The following is a 17,517-nucleotide window of genomic DNA, read 5'->3' on the forward strand; positions in this document are numbered from 1 at the left end:
GAGGACATTGGTCTTTCCTAAGGCTCCTGCACTGTAAACTTATCTGGGCATAGAGCTCTTGTGGACCTGTTTAATATCATCTCTGAAAGTTCTCGCTGTAATTTTACAAGAGTTTGTCAATATTTCGTATGTTGAGGTCAGAAGGATTACAGGAACGAAGGCTATATTGCAGGGAGATTTCCCACCAGTGCACTTCAGAAAAGCTGGTGTTGGTGGAAAGGATCTAAATGGCCTGTGCCCTCGTGGTCTCAACTGTCGTTAGTCTTTGCTTTTACCAATCCACCCCCTTCCCTTTTCCCATTCCAGCACTACACATCTCTGTAATCCACCATTGCACCCAGTCTTTCTACTTCTCTCCTTTTTCCCTAACCCCCCCCCCCCCCCCCTCTCCCCCCTGCCATCCATCTAACCTCCTGACTACACCTAGTTGCCCTACCCTCTTTCCACCTCATCCCTGTACACTTCCTGCAGCTGCACTTTACCATTCCCCACTCTTACCCTCCCAACCATCCCCTTCTGTGCCCCAGCCTCCTCCCTTGCCCTCACCACTCCATTGCTTCTCCCAGCATGCGGTCCTGTTTGCAGTCTGGTGTCAGCAGCCAGACTCTCTCTCTCTCTCTCTCTCTCTCTCTCTCTCTGTGTGTGTGTGTGTGTGTGTGTGTGTGTGTGTGTGTGTGTGTGTGTGTGTGTGTGTGTGTGTGTGTGTCTAGAGGCTGAAAGCTTACTTTTGGACAGTCTTGTTGGTCTGTGTGCGACTCGGCATCTCTGCTATACAGTCAGTAGCAACACTCCTTTTCATAATATTGTCTTTTTGTAATATTACACATATAAATATAATAGAGGGCAACATTCCACGTGGGAAAAATATATATAAAAACAAAGATGCTGTGACTTACCAAACGAGAAAAGTGCTGGTAGATAGACACAATAAGAAAACACACACACACACACACACACACACACACACACACACACAAAATTTCAAGCTTTCGCAACCCACGGTTGCTTCATCAGGAAAGAGGGAAGGAGAGGGAAAGACGAAAGGATATGGGTTTTAAGGGAGAGGGTAAGGAGTCATTCCAATCCCGGGAGCGGAAAGATTTACTTTAGGGGGAAAAAAGGACAGGAATACACACAAATCCATCCGCACAAATCCATCCGCAAGCAGACATATGTAAAGGCCTTTATGTAATATATGAAAGAGAAATAATGTTATCAAAAATCTTGAAAAGATCTTCATTGATTTACTTCACATTTTTACACAGTACTGTACTAAACGGTCAGATGGAAACGGCCATAGAGAGGGGGTAGGAAGAGGTGGATGGGAGGATTGGTTATGCACAAAGAATAGGTGGAGGAGGAAACATATAGGGGAGAGGGAGTGGGGGTGTGGACGAGAATGCGGGCAGAGAGAGGGCGCTAAAAATTCAGGATGTATATGCAGTTTCCATGCATATTTAGCAGTTTCGAAGCATTTCCGGGTTCACTAGTACTAAATAAAACTGGGAGAGTTCAGACTGGATTATTGGTGGCACTGCCAGTACAGTGATTCGCTTTTGCAGTCATCTGGTGTGACGGAGTGCACGACATTATTTTCAGAACTATATCGCGAGGTTCGGTCACGGCAGTGCCAAGCTGGCCCGACAGGCGCAATCGAAGGAGAAGACACTGGCCAAGATGGTGGCACAGGGGCTGACGGAGCGTGTCACGACCGATAAGACGGTGCACTTCTACTTTCCGTCCTGCGGCAGTATCCCACCGCCGGTCATCATGGTACAGGTGAGTGAGTGTGGGGTCGTGATGCCTCCGTACTGTGACATTACTTTGTATAAACGTTCACAAACAGACCTTCAACAGTTAGATGATTGCAACGGCATCAGGCTTTGTAGGTACATACCCTGTACAGCAAATTTATCTATATAGTAGATTTTCTACATGACAGTGCAGAACATGAATGACTTTTAGAATGTTTATATTGCTTTCCTCAAAAAAAAAAGGGCCTTTTAGTGACTCAGAGAAGATGCCACTTGTTTACTTGTTTCAATAATGACAGTTGCAGATTATGTTCTCTGGACATATAACTTAGAGTATATTTTATGCCGATTACTTTTGCGTTAGTCTTAAAAATTCCATTTTATTTTACATCAAAGTAAAGTGTAGTTATTTATCAATGACAAAATAATTGTCTCGGATATCTTTTTAAAATATTTAATATAGATCTGCTGTTTATTGAAGTGACAGTATGTATGTGTACAGGATGATTTTGCTAAGTTGAGGCAAAGGTCAGGAAGCAATCACTGGGAAAATAGGGAGTAAAAACTGTCTTATGGACATAGTCCAGCCAGTGAAGGAAAATTGAGGGAAGAAATTTGTGTAGTCACAAATTTTTGTGCAGTATCAACACTTGGAGAAGATGGATTGCTATTTACTGTAGAGAGAACACATTAAGTTGCAGACAGGCACAAGTAAGAGACACGTAAGCTTTTAGTCACAGCCTTCATCAGAAAGAGGAACACACACCATTCATTCACACAAGCAAGCATATTCTGGCCCGAGCTGCTGGAGTGGGTGGTAGTGTTCATGAGGTGGGCTTGCTGGTGTGCATGCATGGTGTGCGTTTCTCTTTCTGATAAAGGCTGTGACTGGAAGCTTATGTGTAAATGTCTTTTACTTGTGCCCATCTGTGACTTAATGTGTTATCGTTACAGTAAGTAGCAATCTATGTTTTCCTACATTTTTATATGCATCTGGAGTTTCCATTCTTCAATTTTTGTGCAATGTTAGGAGGGAGAATTCTTTATAAATCTATTCTTACTATTATAGGGTTGCAAATTATTGTGAATTGTTACCTTACACTGAATGTGTAGCTTGCTGTGCATACGTGAAGAGAGGAGATTTCGGTTCTCGCGCTGGGACAGTTGGTGCTGGCTGCTGGACTGAGTGAGCTGTGTACTTGGTGAATGCTACGTGCAATATGTTACACGTACACTCGGTGAATCTCAAGAAGTGCTATTAAATATTAATCAATCTTTTTCATACTTAGTATACCAATTTCTATGGATAACTCAGTCATACTGATAAAATTTCAAATCAGTAATTTCAATACTTTCGGAAATATAAATATTTACCTAAAACACACAACTGTGCTGGCATTGTGAAACTGTGTTAGAGACTGAAAATTATTCATCTATAGTATCAATTCAAACTACAACCAAGAGGATAGGTTAGGTTCATATAATCTATTTTTCTGGAATTTTCTTTAGTTTCATTACCACAGATTTCTGATGTAATTAATGGAAAATTATTATTTCATCCCGTTTTGGTTGTAGGAGTATTTTGGAGGGACTGAGAGGCTGAACAGAGGACATACTTAAAGTGAGAATGTAATATTGTATTAAAACTATGTAAATGTGTGCGTGAGAAAGTTGTTGTGCAATAAGGGAATTTGTGACCTATGTCAGAGTGAGTTTGATTTTGTGAAAGGCAGCAGGAGGAGCGTTGAATATTAAATTTATTAGTAATTTATTTTGTGGAAAGGAATTGTATTTTGTTCTCATTAAATTTTATTTAGTTTTGGAATTTCGAAATTTCTAGTTTTTATTGCTTACGTGGTAATCATATTGGCTGACATTAGAAATACTGTGAGTATAGAAGTGCTCGAGATGATATGATTAGGCGCTTAGCATACTAGCCAGTAGGAATTCAGCATTTCCCAAGTGTTTGAGTAGGGCTTTGTGCCTCAGATCTTTGAGTCAATATAGTTGCTCGGAAGCTGTCTTCTGGGAAACACATGTTCAATTGTGCTGATCAAATTTGTACCGAAAAGAAGATACTCAGATGTTAGATCGGGTCTTGTGGTTGATGAAGAGTGAGTACAGTATTCAGTATTTTGTGAAAATGGAGCCTTGTCAGTGATTTATTTTTAGGCGATATTCGCGTGTGAACATTTCATGTCATTCATAAACTGTGTGTGGCACATTTTGTGCAGATAATGAGACATTATGGCGAGCACTTCTCAAGATGCCTACCGAACAACTAAATGTTTTAACTTTCAAGTGGTTGCAGGTCAGTGACTGTCTAGGATATTTAAAATATTGAGTCAGACTAAGTATCTTTTGGCTGCTTTTGGGTGTGAACTTGTTACAGACACTTGGTAACATTTCATAATTGATGTTGGGATATTAAATGCAGACTTGGTAGCCATTTTCTTTATTTTAAAGATAATAAACCAAGTAAAAGGAAATTTTAGACTTTTCCCCCCACAAATGAGTCGTGCAAGAATCCCGAGCAGTCAATAGTTTAACTTTCAGCTAGTGTCCATGGACTGGAGTTATGTGCCCTTTGCATTGCAGGTATTCAGTTGAATTTTCATTAATGATGCTTTTGTCTGCTAAACGAGTATCTACAATTGCAGAGTGAAGGGGCAGATAACCTGAAACCTGTCCATGTAGGTGGACTGATTGTTTAATGGATAGCGAGAGAGCACCCTGCCACGCCTTGCTATTTGTTGAAGTGATGAGGAATGAAGATAATAACTGTTTCAGAAGTTTTTATTGGCATGGAATACCCGAAAAAATACAGCCATATGCAGTGCCAATTGACATTTCTCACACTCTTACTGTGTATCACTTCTCTTATTCCTGGCTTTGCACACTACATAATTTCTGGGGTGTGCTTTCTTAATGGAATTGGGGGGGGGATAAACCTAACAAAACCTGAGAATGATTGCTTCTAACTCACGAAATATTGAAAGAAATGTTGTCTTATACACCACTAAACAGATTGATTTCTTAGATTTCCAATGGTATGTAAATTTCATGTTATCACCTAATAGAGAAGAAGAAACATGAAGAAAAAGGTATAGCTGCTTGGCCTGTCTCACAGCCAGCAATATAATAATAAACTTAAAACTGGCAACCTGCTGTGAGCCAGCTTTGTAAGCCAGTGGGTGTTAATATGGCTCTACTACAGTCTGACATGGTTCACACATTAGTATCTGTTTTTAACCCACTTCATTTAAAAATAAATGCTAATTTTATACAGTTAAAATAATATTTTTAATAATCTGTGATTTTCCATCCCTTTCAAATTGTAAACTTAGTCCTAGAGAGAGAAATGAATCAGTTCTTTCTTGTTGTAAAGTTAACGTAGTTTATTACTGGGAAACATTGTTAGTGGAAGTTCCAGTTTTAGAGTTACTGAATAAAAACATAAATTCATCTTCAACCACCACCAGCCGCAGCAACACTAAAGACTCCATTGCTCAGAATTTTTAGTATGTTGTTCATGGCACTTCCTTATACCACTGTACAGAAATTAGAAACTGCATGATTTTTTTCTTCCCCCTCCAAATTTTTTTGGTCTTGTTGACTGGGTTAATATGGCTGGAAATGCGTTCTTAGGGAGGTACACCCACTTCAAAGTGGAGATAAAAGATCTTTGACAGAGATCATCAAATCGGCACGAAGCTGGTCCAGCGCGAGGTAGTCCAGACAACTGTGTGGAACATCCTCTGAGAAAACTGTCACTATCTGTATCATAATGCGTACTGGCCTCAGTATGTCGAGACTCGTATCCACAGTGACTCTTTGGTCGTAGGTTCATCACCCGGGCAGCCGCTGTGCTGGGATATGTCGCCCGTCCTTCTCGCAGATGATGCTGTCTTTACAACCGTTCACCTCCAAGACATCTATTTTTGCGCTACGGAGAATCCCTACACTATGGTTAACTGCAAGCATTGGCAACAGTTTGTTCTCTTTGTGTGGGCAAGGAAATTTGCCAACTGGCTCATGGGACTGGTAACCCTTCAACAATGTCTCTCGGATGAGGCTCATCTGTCCTCCCTATAGATGACCCTGCCTCCACAGTTGCAAGATGAGCCTTTGGCAGTACATATGGATGGTGCTTCAGTGTCTAGCTGAAACACTAGTACAGGCAAAACTTTCCTATCTGCCTGCTCTGTTCTCATATGTTGTTGTTGTTGTTGTCGTTGTCGTCTTCAGTCCTGAGACTAGTTTGATGCAGCTCTCCATGCTACTCTATCCTGTGCAAGCTTCATCATCTCCCAGTACCTACTGCAACCTACATCCTTCTGAATCTGCTTAGTGTATTCATCTCTTGGTCTCCCTCTACGATTTTTACTATCCACACTGCCCTCCAATACTAAATTGGTGATCCCTTGATGCCTCAGAACATGTCCTACCAACCGATCCCTTCTCATATGTGCTTTTGATAATTGAAAGCTACTGTCACAGAGCCTTTATCTTCGCCTTTAAGTGGATGTACTACCTCTGAATTTTCTTCTTCTTCTGTTTAAAGTCATTCAGTCTTCTGACAGACCTGCCACAAATTCCTAACCTGTGCCAACCTTTTCATCTCGCATCAGCAACTGCAACGTATGTCCTCAATTATTTGCTGGATGTATTCCATTCTGTTTTCCTCCACACTCTTTACCCTCTGCAGATCCCTCTAGTACCATGGAAGATATTCCCTGATGTGTTAACAAATGCTCTATAGTCCTTTCCCTTCTCCTTGCCAGTATCTTCCATATATTCCTTTCCATATCATTCCACCTAATTTTCAACATTCTGTAGCATCACATCTAATATGCTTAGATTCTCTTCTGGTCTGGTTTTCCCATCCCCCATGTCTCACTGTTATGCAATGCAGTTTTCCATACATACATTCACAGAAATTTCCTCCTCCAGATTAAGACATAATTTTGATACTAGTAGACTTCTCGTGGCCAGGAAGCCCCTTTTTGCTAGCGCTGCGCTGATTTTTACGTCATCCATGCTCTGTTACAGGTTAATTTGCTGTCTAGGTAGCATAATTACGTAAATTCATCTACTTCGTGATCACCAGTCCTAATGTTAAGTTTCTCATTGTTCTCAGTTCTGCTACTTCTCATTACTTTAGTCTTCCTTCAGTTTATTCTCAGTCCATATTCTGTTCTCATTGGACTGTTTATTCCATTCAGCAGAACCAGTAATTTTTCTTCACTTTCACTGAGGATAGCAATGTCATCAGTGAATAATCATTATTGATACCCTTGCATCTAAACACATCAAAAGTTTTGCATCACCTCGGTTCTGAGAGTTCCAGAACAGGTATAGAAAATTGTAATAGAGATCAGTATAAACATTAGTTCCAAACTTATTGCTCATGAAAACCACACATTTAATGTTGTATCACCTTCAGAGGTGGTGGTCCAGATCGCTGTACACATCGGTACCTCTTATACCCAGTAGCACGTCCTCTTGCATTGATGCATGCCTGTATTCGTCGTGGCATACTATCCACAAGTTCATCAAGGCACTGTTGGTCCCACTCCTCAATGGCAATTTGGTGTAGATCCCTCAGGGTGGTTGGTGGGTCACATTGCCCATAAACAGCCCTTTTCAGTCTAGCCCAGCCATGTTTGATAGGGTTCATGTCTGGAGAACATGCTGGCCACTGTAGTCGAGCGATGTCGTTATCCTGAAAGAAGTCATTCACAAGATGTGCACGATGGGGGCGTGAATTGTTGTCCACGAAGACGAATGCCTTGCCAATATGCTGCCGATTAGGGTTGCACTATTGGTTGGAGGATGGCATTCACGTATCGTACAGCCGTTAGAATGCCTTCTGTGGCCACCAGTGGTGTATGTTGGCCCCACATAATGCCACCTCCAAACAGCAGGAAACCTTCACCCTGCTGCACTCGCTGGACAGTGTCTAAGATGTTCAGCCTGACTGGGTTGCCTCCAAACATGTCTCCAACGATTGTCTGGTTGAAGGCATGTGCAACACTCATGTGTGAAGAGAACATTATGCCAATCCTGAGCAGTCCACTCCGCATGTTGTTTAGTCCATCTGTGGCGCGCTGCATGGTGTTGTGGTTGCAAAGATGGGCCTTGCTGTGGACGTCAGGAGTGAAGTTGTGCATCATGCAGCCTGTTGCGCACAGTTTGAGTCATAACACGACATCCTGTGGCTGCATGAAAAGCATTATTCAACATGGTGGCATTGCTGTCAAGGTTCCTCCGAGCCATATTCCACAGATAGCGGCCATCCACTGCAGTAGTGGCCCTGGGGCGGCCTGAGCGAGGCATGTCGTCGTCTGTTCCTGTCTCTCTCTATCTCCTCCATGTCCGAACATCACTACTTTGGTTCACTCTGAGATGCCTGGACACTTCTATTGTTGAGTCCTTCCTGGCACAGAGTAACTATGCAGATGCAATCAAACTGTGGTATTGACTGTCTAGGCATGGTTGATCTACAGACAACATGAGCCATGTACCTCCTTCCTGGTGGGATGAGTGGAACTGATAGGTTGTCGGACCACCTCTGTCTAATAGGCGCTGCTCATGCATTGTTGTTTACATCTTTGGGTGGGTTTAGTGACCCCTCTGAACAGTCATATGGATTGTGTCTGTGATACAATATCCACAGTCAACATCTATCTTAAGCAGTTCTGGGAACTGGTGTGATGAAAAACTTTTTTTTGTGTGTGTAGAATTTTGATTCCACTCTTGACCTTTCTTTTATTTCCATCATTGCTTCTCCAGAGTACGGACTGAACAGAAGCCACGAAAGATTCCATCCCTGTCTTACACCATTTTTAATCTGTGCGCTTTGTTCTTGATCTTCCAGTCTTACTGTTCTTTCTTGGTTCTTGACCATATTGTATATTACCCATCTTTTCCTATAACTTACCCTTACTCCTCTCATGATTTCAAACAGCTTGCACTATTTTACATTGTCAAATGCCTTTTCCAAGTCAGCAAATCCTATGAATGTGTCTTGAGTTTTCTTCAATCTTGCTTCCATTATCAACTGCTACATCAGAACTGCCTCTCTGGTGTATTTACTTTTCCTAAAATCAAACTGATTCTCATCTAAAAGAGGTCAGTTATCTTTCCATTCTTCTGTACATACTATTCTTGTCAGTAACTTGGATGTGCGTTGTTAAACTGATGGTGTGGTAATTGCCACACTTGTCACCTCTTGCAACCTTGGGAGTTGGGTGGATGATGTTCCTCTGAAAGTCTGGCAGTGTATAGCCAGTCTCATAACATTCAATCTGGATAATAGTTTTGTTGCCACTTCCCCAATGATTTTAGGAATTCTGAAGTAATGTTATCTATCCCTTCTTATTTAATTTTAAGTCTTCCAAAGCTTTTCTAAATTCTGATTCTAATGTTGGATCCCCTGTCTCTTCTAGATCATCTTCTGTTTATTCCTCTGTCACGTCATCAGACAAGTGCTCCCACTCAGAGGCCCTCAGTGTTCTCTTGCCATGTATCCACTCTCCCGTCTGCATTTAACAGAAGAATTCTAATTGCAATCCTAATGTTACCGCCCTTGCTTTTAATTTCACAGACTTTAATATACTGACTCAGTCCTCCTGAAAATCATTTCTATTTTGACTTCCTCACATTTTTCATATAGCCATTTTGCCATAGCTTACCCGCACTTCATATATATTTGTTCCTAAGTGACTTGTATTTCTGTTTTCCTGAATATCCTTGCACATTTTTATACTTCCAGCATTAAATATTTTTCAGTTATCCATGGTTTCTTTGCAGTTACCTACCTTGTACCAATATTTTTCTTTCGAAGTTCTGTGATTGCACTTTATGGAAATGTCCATTCCTCTTCAACTGAACTGCCTACTGAGTTTTTCATTAGCACAGTATCCGTTGCCTCAGAGAACTTCCTATAACATCTGTATCCCACTTCTTTGTGCATTGATTCTTCCTGATTATTCTGTTAAACTTCAGCATACTCTTCATCATTAACAAATTGTGATCTATCCATATGTCTTCATATGTCCTTTTCTTCTTAAATCCTATGTGATCATTTCCTTCAGTAGTGCCCATTGAGTAAAATCACTCTGTATGCAGAGTGTTTCCTAAACCAGAGCTGATGCAATGGCTCTATGCTGTGACATACAGTAGTCTTTTTAGACAGTCAGGTGAGAACTGAACCAGTTCTCCAACTCGAAGTTTGATTACAGTGATTTTACATCCCGGTGTATTTCATTATTACAGTAGAGCACCATGGCTGTCAACTATTACAGATTGTCCGTAATTGTTATAGCCTTATCACCTTAATTATGGAGTTACAGGAAGTTACTAAAGTATTACGGAAATAGACATTTTACAGTGTGATGTTTTATAAGAATAACAACAACAAAAATTGGAAAAAGTACTGTATACAGTTCGCTAATTGTATGGTACCAAAATGTTTCATATAGTGCAATTGGATACATAAAAAAATCTACTCACCAAGTGATGGCAGAACACACACATAAAGATACTGGAATTCACAAGCTTTCAGAACCAGTGGCACCTTCTAGCAGAAGGATTAAATAGGAATGAAAAGAGGTGAATAAAAAGGACTGGCGAGGTTTAGGAAATTTGCAAAAGTTGCCCTGAACCCCCCTGGTTAGGGGAGCTTATAGGGAGGGATGAGAAGAAAAGACTGATTCGTTTGGCATTACACCAAATGAGATTTGAAAACCTGTGAGCTTAAAGGTGGTAGATAGGGTAATATACAAAACAGAGTTACTGACTAAACATCGTACACGAGCTAATAAGAGCAGAGTGGACTCTTTTGTGGTAGATGGTGGGGGGGGGGGGGGGGGTGCTTGCCACCTCTTGATGAGTAGTTTCTTTGTCTGTCCAATTATATTATATTTTCAAAAATGTATTATTTTAATTGACATAAAATGCTTCATTGTAATTATTTCCTTCCTGTTTATGTAGTAAACTTATCAATGAATGACTTCATAACATGGCTTACTTATATAGGTTATGTTGGGTGAAGACAAAAATTTTTCATTCTGTGCATGTCAGCTTAAAGTATAGGAATAAAACTACTTTCAAACCTAGTGACATCAACAGGTTTGAGGCATTAATCTGTAAGCTATTGCAGTATTTGTGGCTATGTGACATCCCAAGATGCACATTTCACCTATTTGTCTATACCTAATAATATACACCATGCTGATGCTGTTATAGTAATGGACATATCCTTTAATTTCTTTTTAAATTGTACTGGGAATGAATAAGTGTAGACCAATGAAATTTTTGGTAATTTTGTGACATCTGTGTTCGGCTGTTTTATATATTTCTGCAGAGTTAAAATAGACTGTGTCAATTGTTAGCTACACCCTCCATATTTGCCATTTCATTAATGATTGCTTTTTCTCAAGATTAGCAGCAATGGAGTGTGATTAGGCTCTAGCATATATGTTTACCTTCTACTTTGTTGCTGGTAGTTGGTTAGTGCATCAGTTTGCCCACCCCCCACAAACTCCGTGTGAAATGAGAGTGTGTATCACATTGTTGGGATTCATCCATATGATGCAGAGATAAAGAAACAAGTTTGTTTGAACATATTGAAACACTAGCTGTTTCCAGCCACAAGTTGCTTGGATGTGTCTTAACCTCCCCCCCCCCTCCCCCCCTCCCCCGTCTCTGTCCATCTCCACTTTCTCCTGCCCTCCTTGATCACTTTCTGATGAATTTACTGGAAAGTGCAAACCATAACTTAAAGTTCGTGCTGAAGTTGGAAATGTCGCAGTTGAAAGAGGCTTTTGTGTTAACAGTAAAGTTTCGGTGAAATCTTACAAGAAGATACAGCTCTTGCAGAAAGAAATGCTTTTAATGCAATAAAACTTACTCAATTTACTTAATAGTGAGAAACAACTGACGTTGACATCACAAAATCATTAATACTAGCTGTGAAGAATGCTTCATCAAGAATACTAGAATCCTTTAAAGAAAGTATGGAAATGAAGGGCCCAATCGTAAAAGAAACAGTTGAAGAAATAAGAGCTCAAAAATAAAAAAAAGAGTAATCATTAGGAAAGGCAGAAGCAGCACCTGAAGTTATAGATGTTGAAATTTCGAGTTCAGCTAAACAACTTAATAACATTTGACATACATTTTGTACATTTACAATTGTAATATTGTCTTAAGGATAATTGTAAATTTTTGTCACATTTACAATGTTAAAACAGTTTGTATTTTAATTGATGTGATGATAAAGATATCTGAAAGTATTCATACCCTATCCTATGTGAAAGTTTGTTTTTATAGCATTTGATGAATGGTATACTGCAAGTCGTACATCATTATTCATGCTGACATACAGTTTGTGATATAAGAAGTATTACAGCCAACTTTAATTTCAGTCTTTCAGGTTCATAAGTGTTTTTGTCATTGTACCACACACATTTTCGAGAAGTCATGAACATAACTTGAGGTAGTAAAAAAGTCACGAAAAGGCCATGGATTTGACCCTCTGAAAATCTTTAGACACCCTGCTGACGTCCCTCGGCTGGAAAAGCAACAGTGTTTCCAACACTATTTGTAACACAACAGCAAGCAGTTGGTGACTCTTTTGATTGTACATTTGTGTAAATAACTCCATATTTGAGTTTGAAGTGTCACCAGAGCACATTACCAGTTAAATTACTTTGTGCCACACATTTTTTTTAATGCACTGCTTTCTTCACAATTCTAGAACGTGAGCTTCCGGTATACGGACACGGGGCCTTGGATCTACAAGAACTTGGAGTTTGGAATCGACCTGGACACGAGGCTGGCCCTGGTGGGCCCCAATGGAGCCGGCAAGAGTACACTGCTAAAGCTGCTGTATGGGGATGTGAGTAGCTGGAGAGAGAGAGAGAGAGAGAGAGAGAGAGAGAGAGAGAGAGAGAGAGAGAGAGAGAGAGAGAGGGGGGGGGGGGGGGGGGGGAATTGTTGCAGTTTAAGGGCTGTGCTGGAAAGCTCTTTCGGATATGTTGATCACTTTCCAGTGTATATAAGAAACTGATTGACGCAACATGACGACTAAACTACTAATCTCAGAAACAAAAACATTAATGTACTTTGTGTGATGCAGGGATCTGCTTGGAAAAAAGCTGTTCTAAGTTTAATCCCTAAGGGGGTGATAGGGAGAATCAGTTTTTTCCAAATCTGCATCCGGGCAAAACACTTGGGCCTAGACATACAGAATTTAGAGGAACACATTGTGTAACAAACGTGCTTGCTTACAAGGGAACCTCCCCATCGCACCCCCCTCAGATTCAGTTATAAGTTGGCACAGTGGATAGGCCTTGAAAAACTGAACACAGATCAATCGAGAAAACAGGAAGAAGTTGTGTGGAACTATGAAAAAATAAGCAAAATATACAAACTGAGTAGTCTATGCACAAGATAGGCAACATCAAGGGTAGTGTAACCTCGGGAACGCCGTGGTCCCGTGATTAGCGTGAGCAGCTGCGGAACGAGAGGTCATTGGTTCAAGTCTTCCCTTAGTGAAAAGTCTACTTTCTTTATTTTCACAAAGTTATGATCTGTCCGTTCGTTCATTGACGTCTGTTCACTGTAATAAGTTTAGTGTCTGTGTTTTGTGACCGCACTGCAATACCGTGCAATTAGTAGACGAAAGGTTGTGCCTCTCCAATGGGAACCGAAAACATTTGATCGCAAGGTCATAGGTCAACAGACTCCTCCACAGTAAAACACGTCTGATATATTATATACGACACTGGTGACGGCATGTGCGTCAAATGACAGGAATATGTTGTCGACCCACCTAACTTGTACACTTGGCGATGGGTAAAAAGATTCTTCTACCTTGCCCGATCTAGGTTTTCTTGTGGATGTGATAATCACTCCCAAAAAGTGATGAAAACATAAGAGTTTGTCACACAAACTGCAACAAATGAATGGAACAGTTTGTCGGACAGTTTTCCCTGTGCTCTGTCAAAACATATGTTTTTAACGTTTCCAAATTTTTCTGTGTGTAGACCGTCAAATCCTGCATATGTCCAAACAAATCTGAACATGTCCTGGAATTTTGGAGAGCGTAGTTGATTTTGTGTGAGTGCCTGAACTTTGATAATTGTCTGAAAATAAAAAATTAAACTTTTCACTCGAGGGAAGACTTGAACCAATGACCTCTCGTTTCGCAGCTGCTCACGTTAACCACGGGACCACGGTGCTCCTGAGCTCACACTATCCTTGATGTTGCCTACCTTGCACATGGACTACTCAGTTTGTATATTTTGCTTATTTTTTTCGTAGTTCCACACAACTTCTTCCTGTTGTTGTTGTTGTTGTTGTTGTTGTTGTTGTTGTTGTTGTCTTCAGTCCTGAGACTGGTTTGATGCAGCTCTCCATGCTACTCTATCCTGTGCAAGCTTCTTCATCTGCCAGTACCTACTGCAGCCTACATCCAATCTGCTTAGTGTATTCATCTCATGGTCTCCCTCTACGGTTTTTACCCTCCACGCTGCCCTCCAATACTAAATTGGTGATCCCTTGATGCCTCAGAACATGTCCTACCAACTGATCCCTTCTTCTGGTCAAGTTGTGCCACAAACTTCTCTTCTCCCCAATCCTATTCAATACTTCCTCATTAGTTATGTGATCGACCCATCTAATCTTCAGCATTCTTCTGTAGCACCACATTTCGAAAGCTTCTATTCTCTTCTTGTCCAAACTATTTATCGTCCATGTTTCACTTCCATACATGGCTACACTCCACTACACTTCTTCCCGTTTTCTCGATTTATCTGTGTTCAGTTTTTCAAGGCCTACCCACTGTGCCAACTTATAACTAAATGTGAGGGCGGTGCGATGGGGAGGTTCCCTTTTTAGGAAGGAGTTTCAAAATGTTAACGAGCAACACATTGTGTATCATTCCCAAATGTAAAATACACTGGTGAACAAAACTTAAGGATGAAAGTAACTTCCTTATGGTGTCTGTGAATAAACACAGCTCAATGAAACACGGACTGTACATAGAAAGAACTGCTACAGAATAGTACAGAAGGTAACAGAAAGGAATATGAAGGGAGACAAGCAGAAATGACACTTTAATTCAGAGAGTAATGTCATTGAAGTCACCACGATTTATGTTGTTCCCCTGTACATAATAAAATGTGGGGCATGGTTCTTAGTGGTATGTGTGATCATCGTGGTGGGCAGTGTGTGCTCTGCAACATGCTCCCACGCTGGCCACAAAGTTAGTAAGAAGTTCATGTGGCAGGGCATTGGGGCATTTCATTCCTCGACCTGCACTGTTAACTGGTGTGTTATCATTGGTGGAAGTGGAGGTATTGCAATTTGTCTCCTCAGCATATCTCACATGTGCTTCATGGGATTGGAATTGGAGGGAATGGGCGGGCCAGTTCATTCACGGAATATCCTCTTGTTCAGAGAGCTGCTCCACCTGCACGGTTACCCCCATAAAAATGAAGTAGGGTCCGGATGTGCCCCCAAAAAGAGATTTGTAGGGAAAGAGTTCAGTGTCACAGTTATGTTATCTGGTGAATGGACCGTACAGTGTTCAAAGTTTTGGAGCCCAGTATGCCAACGCAACATTATGTCCCGCCACATCACAACAAACGGAACACCAAAACTGTCCTGTTTGACGGTGTTCCCAGGTGTGTTTTGTGGAACCACCGTGCTCTGTATGAGGGTTCGTAATGCTCCCAGGAACACAGTCGAACACAATCGTTTTGGAGGTCTTGGTGTCAGGTTGCTGGGAGGCATAATGTTGTGTGGGTGTACTGACCTCCAAAACTCCGAAGATGGTACAACCACTGGTCTGTGTTCGTGTGAAACAGTACTCCTTCCCCATGTGCGTCTTTTCTGGGAAGCTTCAGTCCGGAGTTTATTTTTAGGGGTGACAATGTGCGACCGCGTGGAATGGTGCAGGTTGGGGAGAGCTCACGGAACGAGAGGATATTCGGCGAATAGCCTGGTGTGCCTGTTCCCCAAACTGAAATCCCATCGCGCACATGTGAGGTGTGTTGGATCCACCTGCACAAGTGACCATCCAGCAGTTATCAATCCTACTCGCGGAGGAATGGAACTCCTTACCGGCCTTCTGCTCAGACTGGCAGTACCTTGCAGAGTGTGCATTGCCCATCATGGTGATCACACAGCCTATTAAGAATCATGTCCCACCTTTCCTTATGTCCAAGGAACCATCATAAATTGCTGTCAGTGCAATTATTGGCTTCAAATTAGTATCATTTCAGTTTTTCTTGTTGTGTGCTTCTTTGTCACCACCTGTAGTGTAGCAATTCTTTGTTGGTATGGTTAAAGTTTACTTGGCAGTAACACATCATGCTAAAGTTACTTTTGTCCTTAAGTTTTACACACTTGTTTAGGCCTAGCAACTTGAAATTTCAGGGTAACGTAGTGTATCACCTAAAAAATGTGCACTGTAGTGTTAATCTAGCTCGGGGAATGCTGATGTTCAGATTTGGAGTGCTGTTATCCTTAACTTTCGAGCTGTTACATCTATAAACACTGTTCAAACAAGCCCTGTAGTTTGCATCAGTGTGGACTTCTTCACCACTGCGGCAATCTGTAAACTTTGATATATTTTCAACTTTCTACTAAATATTAGAAAACAGTTCTTCTGAAACACCATTATATTGGTCCTTCTGTTACAGAAAGGTAACACTTCACGTACTGTTTGTCGCCGTACATTCATTGTGGCGTTACATTAGTTTTTTTTACATTAGCAGTGAATATGACGGCTAACTAAGCACAGTCTGTGTTCCGTGACATCAGCTCCATTATCATGGCGTGCCCTTCTATTCGATGCCACATTTGGTGCAGCACAGGATAACTGCTGAGCTGGCAGGTCCCATGAACTGCAGTAAAGCTGCTGCTATTGTTCCACCTCAAAGACATGTGGCATTCGTCTGTACCAGTTCGTTTGCACAAACAGTAATAGTATGAGGGCAGTTCAATAAGTAATGCAACACATTTTTTTTCTGAAACGGGGGTTGTTTTATTCAGCATTGAAATACACCAGGTTATTCCCCAATCTTTTAGCTACACAACACTATTTTTCAACGTAATCTCCATTCAATGCTACGGCCTTACGCCACCTTGAAATGAGGGCCTGTATGCCTGCACGGTACCATTCCACTGGTTGATGTCGGAGCCAACGTAGTACTGCATCAATAACTTCATCATCATCCACGTAGTGCCTCCCACGGATTGCGTCCTTCATTGGGCCAAACAAATGGAAATCCGACGGTGCGAGATCGGGGCTGTAGGGTGCATGAGGAAGAACAGTCCACTGAAGTTTTGTGAGCTCCTCTCGGGTGCGAAGACTTGTGTGAGGTCTTGCGTTGTCATGAAGAAGGAGAAGTTCGTTCAGATTTTTGTGCCTATGAACACGCTGAAGTCGTTTCTTCAATTTCTGAAGAGTAGCACAATACACTTCAAAGTTGATCGTTTGACCATGGGGAAGGACATCCAACAGAATAACCCCTTCAGCGTCCCAGAAGACTGTAACCATGACTTTACCGGCTGAGGGTATGGCTTTACCCTTTTTCTTGGTAGGGGCGTGGGTGTGGCGCCACTCCATTGATTGCCGTTTTGTTTCAGGTTCGAAGTGATGAACACATGTTTCATCGCCTGTAACAATCTTTGACAAGAAATTGTCACCCTCAGCCACATGACGAGCAAGCAATTCCGCACAGATGGT

General features: G+C 41.4%; 1 protein-coding gene across 4 annotated transcripts in view; it reads left to right on the forward strand.

Annotated features, from left to right (window-relative positions):
- The window catches only part of LOC124553650 (ATP-binding cassette sub-family F member 2), an 86,936-nt gene that overhangs the window by 37,314 nt on the left and 32,105 nt on the right, over positions 1-17,517 (forward strand). For all 4 annotated transcript variants that reach the window (XM_047127528.1, XM_047127527.1, XM_047127529.1 and 1 more), the window contains exons 8-9: positions 1,600-1,779; positions 12,517-12,657. In XM_047127528.1, coding sequence (XP_046983484.1) covers positions 1,600-1,779; positions 12,517-12,657 — 321 coding nt within the window. The remainder of the gene's footprint in view (positions 1-1,599; positions 1,780-12,516; positions 12,658-17,517) is intronic.

Source organism: Schistocerca americana, chromosome 11 (genome assembly GCF_021461395.2).
Source record: "Schistocerca americana isolate TAMUIC-IGC-003095 chromosome 11, iqSchAmer2.1, whole genome shotgun sequence".
In the NCBI taxonomy this organism is placed as follows: Eukaryota; Metazoa; Arthropoda; class Insecta; order Orthoptera; family Acrididae; genus Schistocerca; species Schistocerca americana.